We start from the raw sequence: 25,160 nt of genomic DNA, 5'->3' as shown, positions 1-25,160 counted from the left end.
TATTTAACATACAATCTACCCTCTCAAAAGAATTGTCAGTACACAATACAGGGTCGGTAACCAGACTCAATGATGCACCGTGGATGTGGCCATCTGCCAGCCACTGTGTTCGTCCATTTATTCATCTGGGCTCTAGGCTTTCTTCGTCCTGCACAAATAAAGCTATATACCCTTCGCTCATCCTCTCCCATTTCCCCTTCCCCCAGTCCTGGGTAACCCCCACTCTACTCTCTGCTTCTATGAGTGTGACTCTGTTAAATTCCACATACAAGTGGGAATGTGAAGTGTATCATCCAGCTGTAAAAAAGGAAATCCAGCCATTTACTACAACACAGATGAATCCAGGGGACATTATGCATGAAATAGGCCAGACGCAGAAGGACAAAGGGACCCTGCTCTTACAGCACTGAGCTCAGGACATCTTTACTTGCACTGTTATTTTACTAACAGCTTCCCCTCCACCCTGCCCAGTGCCAGGCTGGGAGTGGCCCTGAGGACGGGGACCGTCTCTGGGTGTCTTGGCTCCCAGATCCACAGTGCCGGACACATCGTGGGCACTCAGTAAATTTTTGTTGTTCCCTCTTTCCCGAGAAAACTTTGGCAATCCCCTGTCAGAGGCCATAAAATGTTCGTACACTTGGACTTAATAATTTCACTCTCGGGCTTTTTATCCTAATGAAATGTTCAGAGAAACAAAGATCTCTGGGTACATGTGTTCTCCTGATTGTTGAATATGTTGAGCAAAAATCGCTTTTTTGAAACAACTTGGATATCCAACAATAGCAAATGGGGTTGGATAATTTGTAGTCCATGCAAAGGAGGGCTTGAGGTCAGGCAGAGATGAATATGGAGAGAGATGGAAAAGTGCCTACCTGTGATCTTAGGAGGAACAAAAAGGCTTAGCAAACTACTAATATAGTCACGGTCTCGATTTTGTTTAAACGTGCACACACACACATCCCTTTAAAATAGCTAGCCTTGATTAGCGTGCATTTAACAAAGCGGAGTGAAAATTTGCAAGGCAGGGGGCTCAGATCCTAAGTCCTACCCTTCATGTTTTGGTTCCATCTCCAGAATCAGAGACATGATTTTCAAATCTGTGCTGTGCCTGGAGATACAATTCTGTTTGTACATTCCAGGCAGCCCCACTGCAGCCCAAAGCACTTCCCAGCCTTCCCATAGTCCCACCCCCAACCTGGGCTGTTGCTAAGCAACCCACAGCCTCTTCCTATCTCTCCAAAGCCTGCTGGTCCCCTGTATTCCTCGCATCTACCCTTGATACCTTGGCCTGAGATGTAGTTAGCGTTCATGTTGGAATGTGTGTGCACATATGCTCACATGCCTGTGCACATTGGTGTGCTTCCTGGTGTCTGTGTGTGTGCCAAATGTCTGTGCACCTGTGTATGTGTGTGTGCATGTGGATTGTGAGTCTATGGACATGGGGTGTGTGTGTGCATGTGCACATGTGTGACTGTGGGGTGCATGGGTGTTTCAGAGAAGAGGAGGAGTGACCATAAACAGATTACAGCTCACACCTGAACCTAGAAGCAGACAAAAGGCTAGTGGCATCCAGATGACGGTAGCCATCAAATGGAAGTCTTTAGGAGTACAGCAACTCCAAGGATCTAAGGGGTCTCTAAGAGCTGAGCCCCCAAACCCAAGTTCCAAACAGTGCTACCCCCTGATGCCGACTCTGTGGTCTCTGGGACAGCCACTCTTAGTTCTCAGAGACCCTGGGGTTCCAGGAGCTCCCTTTGTCCTCACGTTCTTCAGCCAAGGCATCTGGCTGGTGGAGGCTGCAGATCTGGGACCCAGCGAGTCACACGCCAGCAGGTGCCACACAAAACCCTTCTCTTCCCCCCTCCCCCACACCAGTCTGAGGCAGCTCATCTTCTCCACCAGTCAGACCAGAATCCTAGAAACCACCCAATCCCTTGTTTTCTCCACTATATTATCATCTCTACTTGTAAAAAAGTAGGCCTTGAACATGTCCATCACTGTTTCCCTTTGTGCAACCACAATCATCGCACCAAGTGACCGTGTAAGTTCCTGGGTGGCCTCCTTCTCCCACCCATTCCCCTGTCTTCCCCCCTGGCCAAGTCTGTGCCCCTCCATGGTTTCTCATGAGTCTGAGCATAAAAAAAAAAAAGAGTCTAATATGACTGACCACTCCCCACCTCAGCTCTCCAGCCTCATCTACTCTCCTCCCAGCCCCTTTCCCATCCCGGCCTTGTTTCGGTTCCTCAAACTGGAAGGCTAGGCTTCCCCCAACAGGTAGGGGCCTGACAAACATAACAGCCTATGGAAAAGTGTTGGTCCCTTGGCGGGGCTCACAGCACCCCTCTCCACAGCACAGGGCACCCTGCTGGCTGTCAGCAGGGCCTTCAGGACCCTGGACAGAGCTCCATGGCCAGAAGCACCTTGCAGGTAGGAACCAGATCCACTTCCGCCCACAAGGGCTTCCCTTCCACCTAGGAGACTTGCATCTAGTGTGTCCTGATGAGCAGTGAAAGTGTGCAGGAGTGTCCCCAGAGGCTGGCCCACCCACAGAGGTAGCAGTGCGGCACCTGAGCTGGTCGTCTCGCTCTCCAGGCCCCGTCGGCTCGGCCCAGATGTCACTTGCTCGATGATCTGTCGCAAGTGGTGCTTAAAGGTGGCCGTGTTCAGCTCCTCATACTCGCAGCCCAGGGCCTCGGCCGCGTGGTTTGCAGACTCGAACCGCATGAATTGCTTCCGGCCCACTGCAAGAGGGACAGAGCAGAAGCATGGTGGTGAACTCCTGGGCATGGAGTGTGTGGGCTCCCGAATGGGCCTCGGGATCTCACCACCTAATCCCCTCTCCTACTATGTGACAGGCACTGTGTCCACCACTGAGAAATCAATGACAGGCAAGATGGACAAGGTGCCTGTCCTTATGGAGCCTACAATCTATTTACAGAGTAAGACAATAAACAAAGAAACAAATAGATAACAAGATAACTTCAGGTGATAGAGTTATAAAGTGGTTCCCTTTTAAGGAGAAAATAGAGCCAAGAGATGAGATCAAGAGAAACTAAGAGCTTCCCTGTGGGTCCGTAGTGGTCTGAGGATGTGATATCTGAGCTGAATTATAAAAGGTGAGAAGAAGCTGGCTTCTGAAAGAACCAGGAAAGAGCCTTAGAGAGGGAAGGAAGTGACTGTGCAAAGGTCCTGAGGCAGAAACAATCATAGTGTATTAGAGAAATGCCAAGAAAGCCAGGTGGCTGGAAGGCAAGGGGGGAGGGAGGAGGAGAAGCCAAACGAGGTTGGCTTCTATGACCTGTTATAAGGCTATTGGAGCTCTTACAGCCAAACATTAAATAAAAAGCAAATTAGAAAACTGTACCAGCATATGATGTCAACTATGTAAATCATTCTAAAGTGCTGTAAAAAAAAAGTACAAAGTGGGGCACCTGGGTGGCTCAGTTGGTTAAGCATCCAACTTTGGCTCAGGTCATGATCTCGCAGTTCGTGAGTTCAAGCCCTGCTTCAGGCTCTGTGCTGGCAGCTCAGAGCCTGGAGCCTGCTTCCGATTCTGTGTCTCCTTCACTCTGTGCCCTTCCCCCACTGGTACTCTGTCTCTCAAAAATAAATAAAACATTTATAAAATTTTTAAAAAGAGTAAAAGGGAAATATATCCAAATATTAACAGCCACAGCTGGGTAAGGGGATTTTATACTTTGTAAATTTTCTACAGGACTTGTGTACGAATTTTATAATCCAAATAAAAAATTAATGGCTGATGAAAAAAATAACAATGCTATCCTTAAATAACTTCCTCCCATTGTTTACCCCCCACAAATGTTTCCTTCTTTGCAATAAAAATCACAGCTGCCCCTAGGTTTCTCAGTCCATCAGTAAGAGATCACAAGGGCCCAGTTCTCCAAGAAGATATCTTGAAGAAATCAGCCTGGCGGAAGGCAAAATTGAAAATTTGGAAAAAATTTATGTGAGACTTGGATGTCACCCTAGGGAAGGAGTGCTGACCCCAAGTGACTGAGGGGCCACAAGAGCCACTACTCATTGACACTCTCCTCCATGCCAGTTACTCGGCAGTAATCATCACAAGAGAATGTTTCCGTTTCACAGATGAAAAAACTGATTCAGGGAAATTACCAGAAACCAGATGGACACTAACCTCCTACCAACCTTCCCCAAAGCCAAGGACAAAGCTGTTCTCGGAACGCCACCGGGCTGGAGACACTAAGTACAAGAACTACTATTTCACCAAAATCGGTCCCTCAGATACCCACTTGTAGGAAATTTGCTGTATCCTTGGGACCCTAGGGAAGACTTTCCTTAACACAAACTCATTTGTTTTTCTCACTTAACTAAATACGCTGTGAAAGGAAATACTGTAGCCTTATCTTAAATGAATGCCCATTTGCTAGAGGAGGCCATCAGGAGGACGTGACCGCCCAGTGACCCTCGAGTTGGCCCCGGGCACAATTCCTTTCCTTGTCCATGAATGTGCCTTCTGCCCACGTTCCCACAGCGGTAGGGGAGCTGCCTTCAAGGACTTAGCCTGAGTGAGTAAGGTGTTGGTTAAACCATCTGGATTGACTATGTGACGCTGTATAAACTTTTAAGATTCTGGTGGGTGGGTGTGGAGTCGTAAGGGGCTGGCCGGCAGACACAAGTCTCCTATGTAAATTCTCTTGCTTATTACACCTCCTGGCTACCAATCTGGAGTGATCCACCCCTTTCTTTGGCCTCCCCTTGCCCTCTGTGATCTGGGGCCAGTTTGCAAACCAACACCGTTATCCCTGGTCACAAACCAGAAGTAGAAATAAATACAATTGGAGCACAAAAGTATCAATACAGTTACCCTCCGAGGTGGGCTCTCAGTCAAAATGAAAGGTTAGTGAGTGTTAGAGATGTTAAAGGCTGTTAGCCCCGAGTGAGACTTCTTTCTTCCCACGTTGGGGGTTGGAAGGCAATTAAACAGGAGATAATGTTCTAGGTGGGCCATGACTGTGTCTCTCCTCTGCCACTCTCCAAAATATCCTACGAAATCAAAGATGGCACCACTCAGCCAACAGGGTTGTCCTCCTGCAAATCTGTCTGTCCCTTGCTTCACAAAAGGACTTGGGGGGTGGATAATGAATCGGCGAACTCCAGATTTGGGCCACCCCCCAGAGATTCTGAGCCAGTTGAGGTCATTTCTCCTCCACAGAAAGGCTCAGCACCTCCTACCAACCTTCCCCAAAGCCAAGGACAAAGCTGTTCTCGGAACGCCACCGGGCTGGAGATTCCCATCAGAGTGATGCTCATTTGTGCGATGGCTCCTTCTCCTGAAAAGCCATCACTTAATGAACAAGCACAGCATGGAGCATCGGCACGTGCTGTGTGCCGGGCACCGAGCGAAGGGTTTCTTCTCCCTCTTCTTTACTCTCACAAGGAGCCTCCGAGATCATTCAGAGATGTGGAGCAGACCCAGGAGGGTCTAGTTTCTGGCCCAAGGTGGTCCAGGGAGTGAGGGGCAGTGAGGAACTGCCACCCGTGTGTGCGGATCCCAGACCACGCAGGAGCCACCGGCTGGGGTCCTCTGGCAGAGTGCGCAATCCTCACCGTGCTGTCCCGACCAGAGCCGGCGCTGGGAAGTGCCCAACAAACATTTGTAAAGTGGATGATTACACGATGGAAGGACTCTGTAGTGGAAGGCACGCTTCTCAACGATAGCCAGCCCTGCCCGCTTTCCCTCGCCGCTTCACCAAGACTGCGGAGACAGAATCTCTGTGTTCTCTCCCCCACGGAACCCGCCATCCGAGCCTTCGAGACAGCCTTTTCTAACAGGAAAGATGAAAGAAATGATAACACAGAAGGGAGATGGAGATGGAAAGACGGAGAGACAGGACAGAGCCGGCTCCCCAGAAGGTACTCCTGGGGGGGGGGCAGGTTTCTCCCTGCCGCTAGCCCCCTCCAAAGGGGACCGTGCAGCTCAACCCAGGCGTTTCCTCGCCCCCCGCCAGGAGGCAAGGAGCCTGTGCCCAGAATAATGCCAAAGCTAAATGCAGAGGTCATTTCAGACCATGTCAGCCATTCTGCCCGTCCCCAGTGGGGAGCAGGACCCCGTGGCAGGTGGGACCACAGTCTGGCATCTGCACACGCCATGTAGGGATCCCCTCCCCCGTCTGCAAGCATCGCACAGGTCACTCAATGTTGAGCAGGGAGTGGGAAATGCTCTCTGCAGCCGACCTGTCCCTCCTCTTCTCACCCAAGAAAAAGAAGTCAGAATGCCAGTGTTTGACAGGATTACGGAGGCCACCTTGATATCATGACATCGGCCGGCAGCACGTACCGCACCACTTCCCCACGCTGAGCACTGGGCTGAGAGCTGAGCACTGCTGCCCTCCTCAGTCCTCCTGGCGGCCCCAGGGGTCAGCAGGAACATCACCACTTGCTTTAGGACAAAACTGGCCCTCCGAGTGACCTTCCAAGGCCACGCAGCTGGTAGGATTTGAATTCGGGCCTCCTGACTCCAGCACTCAACACCCTACCCATGGTGCTGGTGCAGAGGAGCCTTGCCTCCTAAGGAGTCTCGATCTAAAGTCAAGTGCGCTTACAATTTCCTGGGAGAAGCTCAAATTGTCCATAAAGGTAGCTTATCTCCTTTGCAAGTTCAACACAAGGCTTTGCCTCCAGCGGGACACGCGCGCGTGCACACACACACACACACACACACACACACAGTGGCTTGCCTCTATCAGCCATGACTTATGAAAAGATACGCTCGCACCTATAACCCTTAGCTTTGCGTTGCCTTTGCATGTGTGGCGGGATTTGCATAAATACAACGCTCATGTGATAGGGACCCGCTGCCCTGGAATCTGCTCTAAGAATTATTCGTAAACGCCAATTCTGCTCTTATTCTTAGTGACAAAGGGTCTGCGCGCCTCGCCTTGGCTGGGAGGAACATGGTGTGTCTACACGGAGGGAGGGGACAGTGGTGGGACCTCGGGTGATCTCCCACCTGCCTTGCCAGGTCTGCAAGCTGTTCAAGCTGTGACACAGCAAGGGATACAGCCCTGCCCTAAGTCACACAGCATGGAAGTGGCTGACCAGAGCCGGGGTCCAGGCCCCAGCCCCCAGGTCAGTAGCATGGGGTTAGGGGCAGTTCTGGTACCTCCATGTACCCCGTTTTTGGTGTAGCTTGAGCACACACGTGGGCTGTGCATAGGTCAAGTCAAAAGGAAACAGAGACAGACTTCACATGGCAATATGGGGGTTGGGGGGTCTGCGAAGGGGCCGTCAGACCCCCCCACACCCCTGGGGCTTACTATGCCTCCTCCTGCCGGCAGCGGTCTCTCCTGATGGCACTTGCTCATGCAAGGGGAGACTGGATGTGCCATGGGATTGAAATCCTCATCCTCAACCCATGACAGAGGGGATGTCCTTTCAGGGTTAATTCCGCAGGTGCTCTGTGCTGCCCCCCAGAGGCCTCTAGCGGAACTGAGCCCCAGTTGTGCACCCCGGTAGCTGGCTGGATAACACCCCCTTTAAGGCTGCCTCCCTTCCCCACTTCCCTTCCTCCTCAAGCCCCTCCTAGTACACCCTGGGACCAGCTCCCACGTGAGCCGTCTTGCCCTTGAACGCTTGCGTCAGCAGTTGTGCCCACGTCAGGTGCTAAGACTCCGAGAGGGCCTTCGAGGCTGATCACACTTAGCAAGGTTCGGTTTGCATTTCCCTTCCATTAGTGAGGCTCAAGGGAGGTTCTCTGAAAGGGACCCAAGGTTTGGTAGGATGCTGTTTCCTTATGTCTTTGTTCCTCTGAATCCACTTGCACATCTGGGGTGAGGCCTGGCTCCAGCCAGTGTGCCAGCAAGGGCAGGTCTGAGTCAGAAACCCCTCATGTGGCAGAGTATGGAACAGAGCAGAGAGGCCACACAGCTGGGGCTCAGTTCCCCCAAAGAGACCCCTCAATAACTGTTGTTCCTTGGAATGTTCATCAGTGTCACTGGGAAAAAATGAATCCTGTATCATATCAAGTTGGTCATTGCTTGGTGAAACAAGTTTCGTAACTGCAGGACTTCTCAGAGCCTTTAAAGTATATCTTATGAATCTCCAAGAAGGGGACATTCTGTTCAGACATATTTGACCTCAGAATGCTTTTAGGAGCACCTTGCAGGCCTAATGTCCCACGAGACACTAGTTCAAGAAACACTGGTTTAGCAGAAAGCCCTTCCAATTAACCAGGTGACCCTGAACAAATTGCCTTACCTGAGTCCCTTACCCAAGGCCACTGTGCTGGTAAGAGGCAGGCTGGGATTTGAATAGAAAGGACGAAAGTGAGAGACAGAAAAAAGGAAGGCGCAAGGGAATGTAAAAGGACTACAGTTTCTGAGAGACTCAAATCCACCTACAAAAGCAGATTTTCCCCTTTATGTCTGATACAAAAAAAGAGAGAGAGAGAGACAAAATAATAACACGGCAGCTTCCCCCGTGCACCGTGAGTTCAATTGCTATCAATTACTGAGGCCTCCTGCATTTATTAATAACCAAGTTATTTCTCCTTCCAACAACTTCCAACAATAGCCGCGCTGTTGCTGAATTACCGAGCATGACGTGACTTATTTATAACACTAGTGCATCTGGGTCACGTCTCCTCACACAGCAGTTTACAATTGGAGGCCTGCGAAGGAGGAGGTGGCCTGCAGGGGAGGGGGGAAGGGGGAAGCCTGCAGGTCTACAGGCTCCAGAGACAGACTGCCTGGGGCCAAATCCCACCTCTCCCACCTACACCCGTCCTGACACCTCCTCGAGCCTCCATTTCCTCTTCTGTAAAATGGGAATCTTCCCGCATGAAGCTCTTGGGGGACCTCAGTGAGGTTATACGTACAGGCCGTTTAGTACAGAGTCTGTTCTGTAAACACCAGCTCCTACAATCACAATCACGCTCTGAGATTTCTGCCCTTCCAGGGGACGAATGGGTCAGAAAGAGAAACCCCGAGAACCAGCTCAATTCAGGTGGCTGCGGCTTTCTGCCCAGCGGTGCCCAGTGTGGTTCTGTTGTTGGGACCATGGAAAATGCAACCCTCTTACAGTGTCCCTGCTGCCCCCAGGAGCCCTGGGCATACTGCCCCACTAGTCCGGCTTTAGAGAAAGTTGCTGTGTGCCCCAGCACCCTTGCCAGAATGTACAGTCGATGCTCCCTGTAAGGCCTGCTCGGTAAGCCGTCTATAACCCAATTGGAATCACTGCTCACACTGGCTGGAAGGCAAGGCACAGAGCGCTCCCAGGGCTCCAGGGAGCACGAGCAGGTGTTCTGGGAAAAAAGAAGTCTCACTAGACAAGTCAGGCATCAGATTAAACCAAGGAAAATGGCTGCCTTCCCACAGGACTTCTCAGAGCCTTGAGTATGCCAATGGGCATTGGGAATTTACAAGAGAAAGGGGAGCACGCGGAGCTAATTCGATCACGAGGCTGGAGGGAAAAGGCAGGCGTGGCATCTTTGGGGTGGTGGCAACCAAGGAAGGAAGCGGAGGCAGATTCGGCCCAGCTCCAAGATCTTGAGCCTCTCTCTGAGCATCAGTTTCCAAATCTGTGAAGTGGGTGGCCCCTCTCCCAGAGGGTTGTTTGAAGGAAGGATGAAATGAGACATTGCATGTGAAGCTGCCTGGGAACACCCTCAGAGCAGCAAAAGGCGTGACTTGTCACATCATTTCTGTCCCTTCAGGGAACTCCGGGAGCAAGGGCTGGGGGAGGGGGGCTGGGCGCTAGGGCCACGAGGCCGCACAGCTAGTGAGGCAGAAGCCGGGGCCACAGCAGCCCTGGCTGGCTCCCAGTCCACTGCTTTTCCTACATTCAATGTCCCTCAGCAAGACAGGAAGAGGGGGTCACGCAGCTGATCACACTGTCCCCTTCTTGGGGACAAGCTGCTTCTTGGGACCCAAGGAAAGCCCAGCAGCAGGTGGTGTTTCCCGAATGCTCACCGCAGGCCCGGCCCTGGGCTAAGTCCGCACTTTGTCTGGTCAGCGCAGTGACCACAGGAAAGGTCTCATGACTCCTTGCATTTAATGACGGCGTGTGGACCATACGACATGACGTGGTATAAAGAACAGGACGGAAGGCTTCAGGGGCGCCGGGCGGCTCAGTCGGTGGAGGGTCTGACTCTTGGTTTCGGCTCAGGTCGTGATCTCACAGTTCATGGGATGGAGCCTCGTGTAGGGCTCTGATCTGACAGTGCAGAGCCTTGGGATTCTCTCTCCTCTCTCTCTCTCTCTCTCTCTCTCTCTCTCTCTCTCTCTCTCTAATAAACTTTAAAAAAAGAATAGGAGGGAAGTCTTTAAAGATGGAACTCTACAATCCCAAATTGGGCTCCTCCCCTTCCCAAGTCCACGACCTTAGATAACTTACTTTACCTCACTGAGCCTCTTACTGCCTTATCCATAAAATGGGTTACCCTGCCACATAGGATTATGATGACTCGGTGGAATAACCTCGGCAAAGCGCGTAAATCGTGCCTGGTCAAGAGTGGATTCTCAGTAAATAGTAACCGTGAATGCCTCCACCACCACCATCATCATGACTGTTACTGGCTGCATTGTGGCCACAATGTGGTCCTCTGTCTCTGAACATGCATGTTGGAGGCATAGCTACATCTCCCCACCTCCAGCAATAGGTCAGTAGGGGCTCTGGTGATCAAGGCTTATAGAGATCCCCAAGGGCATCTGGCCCACCCCCATTAGGCAAGCCCTTTCCCCTCTCTGAGCCTCAGTTTCCTCATCTGTAAAATGGGATACTAGATGGCCAAAGCTCTTAGGACAGTGCCTGGTACATAGAAAGCCCTGGATAAATAGCAGCTCCTGTCATCATTTAGGGGAAACTGAGGCTAAGAAGCAGGGAGAGGCCTTGACGGGGCCACCCAGCAAGTGAGGATGGGCTCTGAGACCTGCTCCCCTGGGGGTCCCGCCTCCCCACTCCGCCCTCCCGAGGTGTGGGGCTGCCACCAGAGGTGCCTTCTAGCATTGGCCACTTCAGGGTTTTTGTGGACTTTTTAAAAATATAATTGTTTACATCCCAGAGCAGCCATTTCAGCTTAATGAATGAATTCAATATGCTCAGAAAATGCAGAATAAATCCTTGCCTGCGGCCCAGAATAGGCCAGGCTGCACCAGCTGTCGGGCAAGGAGCCAAGCCACCAGCTGGGGCAGAGCTGAGGATGCATGCGGGGGCCTGTGTCTACACAAAGGCAGAGGGGTGGGACGGGCCAGGAGGGGGCGGGCCTCAGGGACGCTGGGGGGCGGGCCTCGGGGATGCCGCAAGTGGGGAGCTCGAGGATGCTGGGGGGAACTTCGGGATGCTGAAGGGGCCTCAGGGATGCTGGGGGTGGGCCTCAGGGATGCTGGGGGTGGGCCTCAGGGATGCTGGGGGGAGCTTTAGGGATGCTGGGGGGAGCTTTGGGGATGCTGGGGGGTGAGCCTCCGAGATGCTGGGGGGTGAGCCTCCGAGATGCTGGGTCCGAGAACAGATCAGCTGGATGTCTAGGTTGTAGGGCCACGTGGCAGTCTCCTCTTAATCAGAGCCCTGTTTCAATCCAGCATCACCCCTTAGAAGGGTACCTTGTGGATGGGGCCACAGAGGCCTTGCTGAAACCACCAGACCTTTGCTCAGGGGACTCCTCTGCCTGAAGCACCCTCTCCAATGTCTTCTCAGTTTTAGGGATTCAGCTTAAGGGTCCCCAAGAACAGCAGACCCTCTGGATGGGGCCAATCACTTTGAATTTAGAGTGTCTCCTGCCTACAGCCTTCTCTGGGCATCATCCGTGCCCTGACCTGCACTGTCTCCCTTGATCAGACGGAAACGTTGTCTTGGAAAGTGAGGATGCTGTCCCGGGGCAGCTGAGGCAGAGATGAGAAGGCAGGAAAGGGGAGAAGTGGGAAGAGGAGGAGGAAGGGAAGAGGAAAGGGAGGGCTGAGCAAAATGAACGCAAAAATGGCCCCGGAGCCCGGAGACTCCGACTCTGGTCCCACCTCCCCCACAGCCTGGCTGTGTGGCCCTGTGCAGCTCCCTTGCCCTCTCTCATCCTCCACGCCTGCCCGACACAAAGAAGGGCCCGGGCCTGGCGCAGCCTTCGCCCCTTCTAGGCAGGTGGTTCTCCGCTTGGGTGTTCACAGCCAGGCAGGTGGGATGCCCTCGGGCTCCTCCCCACGTGGGTCCAGGCTGAGAGGCTGAGCTTGCCCTCCGAGGCAAGGAGAAACTTGCCAGACTATAGCTGTCCTGCGCATCCTGGCTTGGTGTCCCTTCGCCTGGAGCCTGGAGGAATGAAGGACCTGGCCCCGGTCACCGGGGGCCCAGATGCCAGCCCTAATCAGCGCTCCTGGGGAAAATACAAAGGAGGTGCAGGTGCACTGGGCTCTGAACACTGTGTCACAAGGGTGCAGCCTGTGTCCTCAGGGCAGTGAGACGTGGAGGGATGTGGAGGCAGGAGCCCTTCTCAGGCCAGGGGAGCAAGGCGCCTGGGGGCCTGGCCTCGGTTCCCCGGAGTCCTGAATGCTTCCCCTACAGAAACAGAACTGAGCACAGACAAGCAAAGAGAGGACAGAAATGGCGGACAAAGGTGGTGTCCCCAAATTGGAGGCCGTGGATACATTCCGAAATGCCAAACCTTCCTCTGCCCCACACGGACACAATGCCCAGCAGACAGAAGGTCCAGCTGTGTGTCACTTAGAGCTGTGTGACCCTGAGCTAGCACTTGACCTCTCAGAGCCATGACTCCCCCACCTCCAAGGGGAAAGGAGACATCAGTACCTGCGCCACTGTCTAGTGAGGGTCCAGTGAGTCACCATGTGTAACAGCCTGGGGATGCAAACCTCCAACACACTCGGTGACCCAACAGGTCATGTCCATGAAACCACGCCTCCAAAATGCTCGCTCCTGCAGGGATGTCCAGTGCGGTGTGGTCTAGGACACCAAACATCCACAAACAACCTGCATGGCTTGCAGGAGAGCTGCTGCAATATGGAAGCCCCCCCATAACAGGCTGGCCCCTGCGGTCCACCCCACAGGGTCACCCCATGACTCAGCGTGCAGAGGCCAAGGATGCAAGGTGGCTCCTTACAGGCACAGACATGGAGATGGAGTGATAGTCAAACATCCACCAAACAGCCAGCCTGTACACTAGCTAGGCGCCGAGGTGCCACTAACCGCACAGTCTGTAAGGGCTGTGGTTCAGGCGATGGTAACCCACCCACGACAGCCTCCAAGGGTTCACTAGTCACCGCTGCCACGGACCGTGCGGCGCTTGGAGAGGGTTCGCGGGGCTGTGCAGCCCTGCCCCCACCTCCCGGGAGTCCGTAAGGACTGCAAAGAGTTTAAGAGAATAAACACCACCCGAGGCTGTTCAGGCAGTGAACTGTGCTGTATGCCGCTGTCACACGGAACGTGACCACGCACACTTGTCCAGACCCACCGAAGGCGCCACTCCGAGGGTGAGCCCAGACGGAGGCTGCGGGCCTCAGTGCATCGCCGCGCGGCCACATGGGCTCATGGGCTGTGACAAACGTCTCAGTCATGACTTTAACTGTGATCTGCTTAGAGGGCTGTGGGGTCTGATGGGGCAGGCAGGGCCCCTTTTCTACTCCAGCGTCTTCTGTAAGGTTTCTGCTTTTCAGAGGAGGAGAACTTAATGGTATTATCTATGTTTTCAAACAAGAAGAGGCCAGCGCCGAATGCATGGTCAGTGCTCTGTGCCGAGGGTATCACTGGCCTGCTGCACGCAGGGTCTCGCCCTGGCTTGGGGAGCATCTGGTCACCTCCTCCTACCCTTGGTTGGACTACCTTGGCTGCTGGAAGTCAGGGCATCCTGGCAGAAGGCTGGGTGGAGTGGGGGCAGGGGTGGCTGGGCCTCTGTCATAGCTGCTATTGTCTCTCTGTCTTGTGGGCCAACCCCCACCCCAGGCTCCCCGAGTTACGACCCCATCCATTCAGGGACTGACATCTTTATTAGAGCATCTGGGGAGTTAGCCGCTGATTGGCAGCTTCCTTTCATCACCCCATTATGAGACCCCCCCCGGGTTATAGATGGGCCTGGCGGTGTCATATATTAGGCAGTTGGGGTCAGCAGCAAGTAGACTGGCAAATTTAGTGAAAGAATAATAAATTAAACCTCCCCTTGGCCTTCAGAGAAGAAGGAAAACAAAGCAACGCGGCCGTCCAGGCAGGCCCTGCTCGTCCTGTGGCTGTTTGAGATTCTGGACATTGTTGTCGCTGTGAAATAATGAAAGCGAGCAGGCGGAGCCATAGTCTCGGGCTACCTCTTACCGCGCCGGGACCACTGGGGGCGGAGAGGCTGAAAGCTGGCCCGCGTCGGCCCTGTGAACTCCAGCTTTGCTGGGGAGCGCTCCCCGGGAGGTGGACAGACTTCCCACGAGTAAATAACATTCCCATCTTTCAATTTGAAGAGATTGAAAGAGCCCTACACAAGAGCCCTACGAGGCAGGCACTACTGTCATTCCCATTTTTCAGATGAGGTCAAAGAGGTCAAAGGAGTTGCCGAGATCACGCAGGAGACCACGGATCTGCCTGGTCCCAGACCCATCCCTTTAGTGAGCTCTCCACCCTTGACTCTGGTCAACGGGATAACCTTCCCGAGGGAGGAATAGGACACAGACGTGGATGGAGATTGGATGAAGCTGAGAAGGAGCTTTTAGAGGAGAGGAGGACATCCGGGCACCCAGAATGCACATGAGGCCTGGGCCAGCTGGTGGCAGAGAAGGTAGAGAAGGGCAGAGGCAAGGGAGGCAGACAGGCAATGACTCTGACCTTGGTTCCACCATGTGATGCTGTGCGACTTTGGCAATGTCACATAACCTCTCTGAGCCTCAGCATCCTCACCTGCCAAATGGGGATTCCCTCCCTATCTGTCATGGGTGCCGGGAGGATTCAAAGCAAGTGTGCAGGTGAAGGGACCCCCAGGCTTGGGCTGTCCAATTCGACAAGCTTTGTGCTATCAAAACTTCCAAAAGTCACAGGGCGCCTGGGTGGCTCAGTTGCTTAAGCATCTGACTTCAGCTCAAGTCATGATCTCACGGTTTGTGGGTTCCAGCCCCACGTTGGGCTCTGTGCCAATGGCTCAGAGCCTGGAGCCTGCTTCAGATTCTGTGTCTCCTTCTCTCTCTGACCCTCCCCGTTTGCATTTGGTCTCTCCCTCTCTCTCAAAAATAAATAAACATTAAAAAATATTAAAACAAAAAACTTCCAAACACCAGAACTTACCATGTGCCTGGCACTGTGCTCAGCTCCTGACACACGGCATCTCAGTGCATCTGTACGGTGGACGTGTGAAGTCACAGCCCTTTTCGGACCCATTGTACAGGCCAGAAAACTAAGCCTCAGAAAGTGTAAGTGCCTTGCTCAAAGCCACTGTGGCAACACAAGGCCAAACCAGTTATCTCTCAGCCTACGTGTTCTGCAGCCGTGATGCTGCCCCTTCCGGGGACAGAGTCTGGCTCCCCTGCCCTCAAAGCCGTCAAAGGCTTATAAACAATAGAACGTGGCCGAGAGAAACGTGCATGATATCTGAAGCCAGCTCGCTGGAAACTTACACTGGAAGCTGCCATGCCGAGAATCAGCCCAAACAAGCGTCTGTGGGGAGACCAGAGACGGCACAGTGGGGAGGCGCACAGCCAGCCCGGGCTCCTCCACCTGTTTCCACCACGTGACCAAGGCCTTGGCACAAGCCTCCAGCCAGAACCCCCCACAGAAGCCTCAGGAGATAACATGGGGGCTGGGCTGCTGTGTTACGCAGCACGGACAGCTGACCAGTGCAAAGCTGGCACATTGTCAGAGCCCTCGCTTCGCTGTGAGCCCAGGTCTTGTCCCTCCTGGCTGCTCTGAGCACTGCCCCACCCTGTCCTTGGCTCTGGGGACTTTCTGCTAAGCTGCGCACAGAGCACCAGACGGTGAGTCCAGAACTGGATTCTGGCTCAGAATCAGCCATTCGTTAGTACAGAAGTCTCACGGTGTGAGGAGCATCTCCATTTAGAGGCTGGGGCTCCTCACCCACCAAACAGCCTTTCACCCTGCCACCCAGCCCACCTCACAGGCCGGTGTTACTGCCGACAGAGACCACCAGCCGCAAGCAACAAGAGTACGCTGCCCAGAGAAGGAAGTCCCAGCGTGCTGAGTGCCCCCCGTGCGCCCAGCGTTACACGTCCAGTCTCTCTGACTATCGATCAGTCTGTGTTCGGCTCAGGTCATGATCTCACAGTTTGTAAGTTCGAGCCCCAAGTGGGGTTCTGCGCTCACAGCTCAGAGCCTAGAGCCTGCTTCAGATTCTGTGTCTCCCACCCTCTCTCTCTCTCTGCCCCTTCCTTGCTCGCACTCTGTCTCTCTCTTTCTCAAAAATAAATAAACACTAAAAATAAAAGAAACAAAAGAAACATACGGGCACCAGCTAATTGTTCCAGAAGCCACCTTCCACCGAAGGAAAGAAACACGAGGTTGGATGAATGGTTCGCTGATGGCTCCCGAGGGATGGCCGGGCCAGGAGCGCTGGTTAACAGCAAGCCAACCGTGATGTCAAATCACTCAGGGTTTTCTGCCTGCCAAGTGGAGCCGGCCCCCAGAGCATCCTCCCACCAGCTTCCCAAGGGGCCAGTCTGGGACAGCAAGTCTGGAGACGGAAGGGAGCCTGAGCCATGGTGCAGAGGAGGGGACGCTCTGCGCCCACTGGCACCATTAGAACACATTCCCTAAGACCCAGTAGCCAGTTATGGCTGACTTCTTCAAACAAGTCACTTTAAAATAATTTTTTAAATGTTTATTCATTTTTTGAGAGAGAGACAGAGCAGGAGCAGGGAAAGAGGGGCAGAGAGAGAGGGAGACACAGAATCCGAAGCAGGCTCCAGGCTCTGAGCTGTCAGCACAGAGTCCAATGCAGGGCTCACACCCACGAATGGCAAGATCGTGACCTGAGCTGAAGTCGGAGGCTCAACCGACTGAGCCACCCAGGCGCCCCCAAAACAAGTCACTTTGTAATGAACGAACAGAGCCTTGAGTCACCTTGCCTGTGCACGGGAATCGGTCCAGAGTCACAGCATTGTTGGCATTGCAGCCTTAGGGGAGCCTCCAGACAGCTCTAAGACTTCCTTTCTCCCCCCTCCATCCCTCCTCTCTCATCTGAGGCTCGGGCAGATTCCATGACTTGGCCAAGGTCACAGCCAGCTGATAGAAGCCCAGGCTGAAACCCAAACCAGAACTGGCTGATGGCAAAACTTCCGTATCCTTTCCCCCCACCTCCTGGGGGAAGGCAAGCCTCTGACTTTGCGGCCGACCGGGGCACGGCTGGTGACAGGGCAGTCCATGGCCTGCAGGCAACCGGCCTCCGGGATAAAGGCCATCGGGTCACAGGGGTCAGGGGAATTGAGAAGAGTGTGGGGAGGAGGCATGGTGGCAGAGCTCTGCAGGAACGCAGGGGACAGAGGGGACCTGACAGGATATGACCCCCGCAAAGAAGGCGGCTCAGAGCAGCCCCGAGGAGTTGTGCCTGGGCCGTGTATGATGTAGGTACAGAGGCCTCAAACAAAGCAGGGCCATGAGCACGCCGGGACCCCATCATGATCCGAGGGTCTGGGACACCATCAGCCGGGAGCCACCCACATGTGCCCAGTGGCCTTTCAGCGGGCACGCCCAGGTCTGGGGGGCTGCACAGAGCTCGCACCTGTGATAAGCACACATTTGGTCTTTGCCTCGGGTCCCTGGCACACAATTCCTAAAACCCTTGGCATTTCTGAAGTGAGGAGGGTCTTTTGTTCACTAATGAATGACTGTTTCCTGTGGTTTGGCGGGGGTCGGGGGGGGGTAGGTGGGGTCCTCGATAGCTTCGGGACAGGGGCTGATGGCCAGAAAGACCAAGGCGTGATTGGAAGTTTAGACTTTCAGCCTCATCCCCTGACCTCTGGGGAGAGGGGAGGAGCTGGGGGTTGATTAATCACCCACTGCCGTAAAAGCCCAAAACTACAGAATTCAGAGAGCTTCTGGGTCGGCAAACACAGCAAGGTGCTGGAAGGGTCGGACCAGAGGGAGCAGGGAGGCCCTTCCCCGTGCCTTAGGCTCCACAGCTCTTCCATGTGGCTGTTCCTGAGTTCTCTCCTTTATTTTGATTTTTTTTTATGCTTATTGTTTTTGAGACACACACAGTACGAACGGGAGATGAGCAGAGAGAGGGAGACTCAGAATCGGAAGCAGGCTCCAGGCTCTGAGCTGTCAGCACAGAGCTCAACACGGGGCTTGAACCCACGAACCACGAGATCATGACCTGAGCCGAAGTCAGACACTTACCCGACTGAGCCACCCGGGTGCCCCTGAGCTGTATCCTTTACCATAGAAGGATAATAATAGTAAGTAAAGTGCCTTCCTGGGTTCCACAGGCTTTTCTGGAAAATTCTCAAACCAGAGGAGGGGTGATCGGGAAGCCCCCTCAACAGTTTGCCGCATGAATCAAATCAAATCAAGAGGCACAAGTTACTTTTGAAGCCGTTAAACCCTAAGCCAATCCGTGGTGGTGGTTGTTATTACTGAAACAGTGTAGACACCCTGAGTCCAGGTCTAAGGCCCCAAATATCCCTCTAGGGACGGATGTGGGTCTTTAAAATAAGATCAGGACTCTCAAAATAAATTAAGGAAGCCAGGCGTGTTGGGAGGAGATCATCATTTTAATTAAAAAAAAATCTGATTCATGGAAATGATTCTTAATATATTTCAAAATGATCTGTTATGACACAAAGCAAAGACATTTATATATGACTTTGAAATTCTTAATAGCTGATTTTAGAGCAACCTATTATGAAATCTTCCAAAGCAGAATATATAGTAAGTAAATCATCGGGTAAGGCCTCCCGGGCAGACTGACGGCAGCTCCTCTTAAAATAATTTATAAGGTGGGGGGGTGGGGGGAGGAAGCTGGGAGAACTATTGCCGTAATCAGGTGTTAATAAAATATTTATCAACGGGACTTCCCCATTTATCGTTACAGGCAGCTACAGGTAGGGGTCAGGTCCCCGGGCCCATATCAGAGGGGGGATTCCGCCACCAAACTCCCCTGGTGACAGGTCAATAGGTCAGTGGGCTCTGTCAGCCTCTGTGTTGTCACACAGGGGGCAGAGAGGGCTGACGCTGACTGTGGAAACCGGAAGGCAGGTCCCACTCATCTGCAGGACTTATGGAGTGCCTTGATGGGAGCGCTCCTTGGTCAGCTAGACGAGGTAGGCGTGTCGCCCTGGCTGGGATCCACAAGAAGATCCCAGACTCGCCTCTTATTGAAGGATTGCCTCGAGCCGCTGCTGCCGAGGACCCGTCCACCAGCCCTTGCCCTGGCCATCCCGTACCTGCTATCCCACTGGTGTCCCCGGCCTGTCCCTGCGGTGCCTGACTGCCTCTCCGCTGTCGCTGGCTGCAGGCTCATGCTGGGCTCCAGCGTGGGGCAGGCTGGAAGTGCGGTGTTAACGCCTCCCAGGAGCAACTTCAACCACGGAGCAGGAGGGCGTGGGGAAACACCCCAGCGCCCTCATCTCCCAGGCCGTGCGACGGGGGGGCACGATCCTCAGAGTCGCCCAGAGGTTCCCAGAGGAACTGGGCTCCGGCCGCCCAGAGGTGACATGCTCATTAAAGCAGTATTGCCTGCCTTCCCTTCCTTGTCTCCCTCCCCTCGTGCTGACCCCTTCCCAGAAAAGCCCTGTGCACCCAAATCTTTGCCTCGGGTCTGCTTTGTGCAACCCAGCCCCATTCAGCTTCCTCTTCCAAAGTCCATTTAATCCACACTCCAACCCCATACTCTGCCCACCAAGAGGAGACCACTGAGGCACCTGGGTGGCTCAGTCAGTTAAGCGTCCGACTTCGGCTCAGGTCATGATCTCCTGGTCTGTGAGTTCAAGTCCCACATCAGGTTCTGTACTGACAGCTCTGAGCCTGGAACCTGCTTCAGATTCTGTGTCCCTGTGTCTCTCTGACCCTCCACCAATCTCTTGCTTCTCTCTTTCTCTCTCTCTCAAAAATAAATAAAGTTTCGGGGTGCCTGGGTGGCTCAGTTGGCTAAGCGTCCGACTTCAGCTCAGGTCATGATCTCACGGTTTGTGGGTTCGAGCCCCGCATCGGGCTCTGTGCTGAGAGCTCAAAGCCTGGAGCCTGCTTCAGATTCTGTGTCTCCCTCTCTCTCTGACCCTCCCCTGCTCGCGCTGTCTCTCTCTGTCTCTCAAAAATAAATAAGAAACATAAAAAAATTTTTTAAGTAAATAAATAAGGTTTCAAAAAGTTTTTAAAAAAGAGGAGACCACCAAAGCTCAGACAAATCTGGTTCAGGATCCTAGTTAATTGCATTAAGAGCCTTGGGTTTCCATTCTGTAGAAAAGGCTTGTTTCCTTCCACATTTCCCTGACCCACAGATGCCCCGACTCTGAACTTCAGGGCCTTCCTGGTCTGACCTCTGCAATCCCTCCCTCCCTGAACCCAGCCAGCTCACAAAACTGGTCCCAGTTTGGAAGTCTCGTGCCTCCCAATAAGATGATACATTCACAAGACGGGATACTAGTTTCCAGCCCCTCACGTCCCTCCCCCTGCCAGGCCTGGGCACGGGGCAGATGCTGGCTCATCTCAGGGACTGGGGTGTATTATGGGCTGGACTGCATCCTCCCAAAATTCATATGTTAAAGTACTAACACCCAGTACTTTAAATTGTGACTGTATTTGTTGACTGAGATCTTCACGAGACAAGTAAGGTAAAAAGAGCTCATCTGGGTGCTGGTGTCCTGAAAGAAAGGGTGATCAGGACACAGACTCACACGTGAGTGGAGTGTGGGCCATGTGAGGACACCCGGAAGGCAGCCCTCTGCAAGCCCAGGAGAGAGGCCTTAGGAGAAACCCACCCTGCCGGGCACCTTGACCTTGACCTTGACCTTCTAGCCTCCAGAACTGTCAGAAAATAAGTTCCCAAGATTCAGAACCTCTAATCTGGTTCGGACGCAGAATTTCACATCTGACAAACCTGTGACTAGAGAGACAGGGGACTTGCTCAAGGTCATGCACCAGCTGGGGGCAGAGCCAGCTTCCTTGCATCGTCTCTCTGGCCTGGCTGGGTCTAAGGAGGATGGAGGAGTGTTTTCAGAGCATAAACAGGCGCTTCCGGGGCACAAAGATTCCGCTGTTGCCATGATCTTCCATGGGATGGTGCAGAACAGGGATCGGACGGCCTTTTCTGTAAAAGCCTGTATAATTTGTCTGTATAATTTGAGGATTTGTAGACCCTACAGTCTGTGTCTCACCTACCCAACTCTGCCATTATGGCCGGAATACAGCCAGAGGCATGTGAATGAAGGGGCGTAACCACGTTCCAATAAAATTTTAATTATGGATCCTATAATTTGACTACCATGGAATTCACACAATCCTGGGGTGCCTGGGTGGCTCAGTCGGCTAAACATCTGACTCTTGATTTCAGCTCTGCACTGACCGTGTGGAGCCTGCTTGGGATTCTGTGTCTCCCTCTCTCTCTGTCCCTCCCCTGCTTGCTCTCTATATCTCTCTCACTCTCTCAAAATAAGTAATAAATAAACATTAAAAAAAAGAATTTTCACACATTCCAAAATATTACAGATAGATAGATAGATAGATGGTACATAGATCTTCATCTAATTGAAGTATAATGACTTTTTGGAGCCTGCTGCTGTCCAAAACCAGCTGACTGGATTTAGCCCACGAGCTATGGTGTGCTGACCCTCGGTAGGACAGACTCAGATGCAGACATAAGGACTTTATCAGATGATTTGAGTTTTGCAGGAAAAGAAATGCAGCCCAGGCTGGAGATGGGGCCATGTTCTCACACCACAATGTGCCTGACTCAGGCAGGTCTCAGACAAGGAAGCTGAGACACATTATAGTCCCATGGGCAAAATGACAGCGATGCCCCAACAGCCAAGATGTCTTAAATTTCTAGGGAACCAAACACCTCTGCCTAATGCTGTCAGGCATGGCCCATGACTGAGTTTTGGAAAGGCAAGCTGCATTTGATATTTCACCTTTGTCCAGTCAAGCATGTCTGTCCTTGCCTTGGAAGAACATTAGAACCCCCAGCTAACTTGCTTCTGACTCAGCATAACTGCTAAAAATTTCCAAAATCACATCAGTGGACCAAATATATGCAGCTCAGGTGTATGAGAGCCAATGGAATGAGCCCCAAGGCCCAGGAGGGTGGGGATGGTAGCAGTGATGTTCCAGAACATTCCAGAAGTCTGCTGCCCACAGAAAAATGACCCAGAATGTCAGCCAGAGTCAGCACACAGCCCTCAGAGGACAACCCTCGAATCTCGTGTGTTCCTTCAACAAGGAAATCCCAGCTCTATGTCCTGGGCTCCAAGGAAGTCACTCTCTCCTAGAAAAAGTTGGACAAGGACACATCACAATACAAGACACCGTAATTCTCATAAATGCAGGGACCACACTGCTCTTGATCCCTACTGTCTCCCCAGGACCTTTTACAATGCCAAAAGAGATTGAAGAAATTGGTTAAGGAAGGGAGGAGCCTTGAATGCCAAGTCCAGGAATTTTACTTGACTAAGCAGGCAAGGGAGAACCTTGGGAGGACCCTAAGCAGAGGAATGGCACAGACTTGTGTTTTTTAGAAGAGAGCCCAAAGGTCACCATGAGAATGGACAGAGGGAAGAAGGTCATCATTAGCAATGAGACTGCTGCAATTGTCCGAGCAAAAGAGAAAAAAAAAGAAAAAGATGGGCAAACAGTAAGAACAGAGAAAACACAGACAGAAATGCTGTCACAGAGACCATTACAGGACAAGGTGAATGACAATTGTCTAAGGGAGGGTGAGGGCAAGAGGGAAGACCAGAGTCACTTGAGGAAACAAGGTGACGGAAGAATGATCCGTGAACAACACTGAAGAGCAGGGAGCAGACTCGGGGGGGATGGCTGGCTGGGCTTCGGCAAATCTGGTGGGGAGCGTCTCCAAGATGCCTAGAGCAAAACACAGCACCTTCATTGCTCGGACCCAACTATCTCTCAAATATCCGAGAGCTTCTGTGCTCAGGACACTGGCTGCTAGTTACACACAGCTCTTCAAATTTATGGTAATTAAAATGTAATGCAATGAAAACTCCAATTCCTCAGGTGCGCTAGCGGCGTGTCATCACGCGCGGCTGGTTCTGGACCACACAGATGGAGAATGTGTCCATCACCGCGGAGAACTCGGCTGGGCCACTCCGGTCAATGGGGCTTGCTTGAAAACTCTGGCCCTGTTTCCATCTCATGATGCCTAGTCCAGCAGCCTCGCAGAGACCGGTCCCAGATACCCAGAGGATGACAGATTGATCCTGTCCCGCCTCATGGAGAGAAGGGCCTCGTCAGGCACCTGCCAGGGCAGACAGCTGGCAGCACAGGTGTGCTCAGCAGGAGGGACTCACCTTTGCAGGCCCCCGCCGCACCGAGATGGTAGATGGCTGCCAGCACCCGCCAAATGGCCCGTCGCTCTCCCTCCGAGATGCCCAGCGTCTGCATGGCACCCTGGAGCTGGGCAAAGGCAGCTGCCGCCTTCTGCTTGTCTTCAGGCTGAGAGCAAAGGGAGAGAGGAAGAGTTCCATCAGGGTGGCCAGAATGAAAAGCTCAGACTCGGGGGAATCAATGCTGTCGCTTTATTTCCACAGTAAATTACCCACAATTAGGCTGCGGAGTGTGGACGTCCAAAGCTCGGGCTGTAGGGAAAGTTACAAACTATCTGTCTTTAGAACACGCTGTGATTCTCATTCACTCGTGGGTTTCCCCGAGTAGATATTTTTGAGGCTCTGTTTGGTACGGGCCCTAAAGACGCAGAGCTGAGGGAACCCCAGAACTTGACTTGGAGGGCCTCTCAAGGTTAGCAGTGGAAAGAGGCATAAAACTTAGTGTGACACCGGCTAAGTGGTGGGGGCAGGGTACAAGTGGGGAACGGCGGGATTGCAGAGGCAGGAAGGTGCTGATGAATCCCACTCAGAAGCATCAAAGAGGTTGGCCCAGAAGGCAAGACAATGCTGAGACTGAACTCTGGGAGGTGCCTAGGCATCGCTGGCCCATGTAACCTGGTAAGTCCCTGCACACAGAGGGAACCACACGACGAAGGAAGGTCTCAGGAGACAACAGGTGGCCGGCTGAACGCGGGCACCCACACAGGGAGTTTTGGAGGTGGGGCTGAGAGAGAAGAGATAAGGCTTGAGAAGCTGCAGGTGCCCGTTGTGATGGCCTCACGTATGATGTTAAAGGCATGGGCTTTGACTTCCAGCCAGGCCTGGCAAATGTGCACGCCTATCTACACTCCCGGACCTACAGCAGACATCATCCATCGATCGAGATGCCACAGGCCAGCGAGTCCCGATTCTTTCCAGGACACCACCCCCTGCAGCCTCCACCTACGGGTCAGCCTCCACAGCTGAGCTGCGATCTGTATGCTGTCCCCAGTGCAGGGATGGGAAGCTGCCCGATGTTTTTAAGCAGGAAGAAAGGGAAAGTGACATGATCAGATGTTTATGGGTTGTCGGGTGTTGTTTTTTTCTTTTTCAGATTTATGATCCCAATTATGTTTGATTGAATATTAAAATTAGTCTGAAACTCCCATGTACACACACCATCTGGCCAAGGAGACTCAGCCCAGAAACCTGCTGGGCTGGGCGGAAGTGAGCTCAGGATAAGAATTCCTTTGTCACTGATCCGCCGACCGATAATGAGGGACTGATCTGCACTTGGCCCTCTTACTGAGCGTGGGTGATGAATTGAAGGCTGGTGAAGCTGGCAGGTTCTTGAATTTTGTGGAATCCAGGGCCCAGAGAGGGGCTGACACTCGCCCAAGGTCACACAGCAAGTTAGGATCAGAGACAGAATCAGGCTTTTCTAATTCCCTGTCCAGGCCACTTGTCCCCTCCACTCAAGCCACGTCTAACTAGCAAAGAAGGCTGCAAGGATCGGCAGCCAATGGGGACGCCGTCACAGCATACAGTGACATTGAGAGATTCGCTGTGAAAATATTTCAATTAATAGCAAAGGCATGTTCCACTGATCCATCATATTTCTGGGCCACCACAGGACCACAAAATCCCTAGCAACCAGGAGCTCAACCTAGCAACCACAGCTGCTCTGCTGGAGCAAACGGAGGGAAGGAAGGCATCTTCCCC

The 25,160-nt window shown here is 52.9% G+C and overlaps 1 protein-coding gene across 1 annotated transcript in view; it reads right to left on the bottom strand.

Moving 5' to 3' along the window:
• MYO18B (myosin XVIIIB) overlaps nt 1-25,160 on the bottom strand; it is a 258,552-nt gene that overhangs the window by 189,517 nt on the left and 43,875 nt on the right. Inside the window, exons 12-13 of the mRNA XM_029922290.1 lie at nt 23,424-23,568; nt 2,568-2,741 (exon numbers count right to left, since the gene is read on the bottom strand). Of these exons, the coding sequence (XP_029778150.1) occupies nt 2,568-2,741; nt 23,424-23,568 (319 nt within the window). The remainder of the gene's footprint in view (nt 1-2,567; nt 2,742-23,423; nt 23,569-25,160) is intronic.

Source organism: Suricata suricatta, chromosome 14 (genome assembly GCF_006229205.1).
Source record: "Suricata suricatta isolate VVHF042 chromosome 14, meerkat_22Aug2017_6uvM2_HiC, whole genome shotgun sequence".
In the NCBI taxonomy this organism is placed as follows: Eukaryota; Metazoa; Chordata; class Mammalia; order Carnivora; family Herpestidae; genus Suricata; species Suricata suricatta.
The sequence above is the reverse complement of the archived record's forward strand: the minus strand, read 5'-3'. Positions and strand labels throughout refer to the sequence as shown.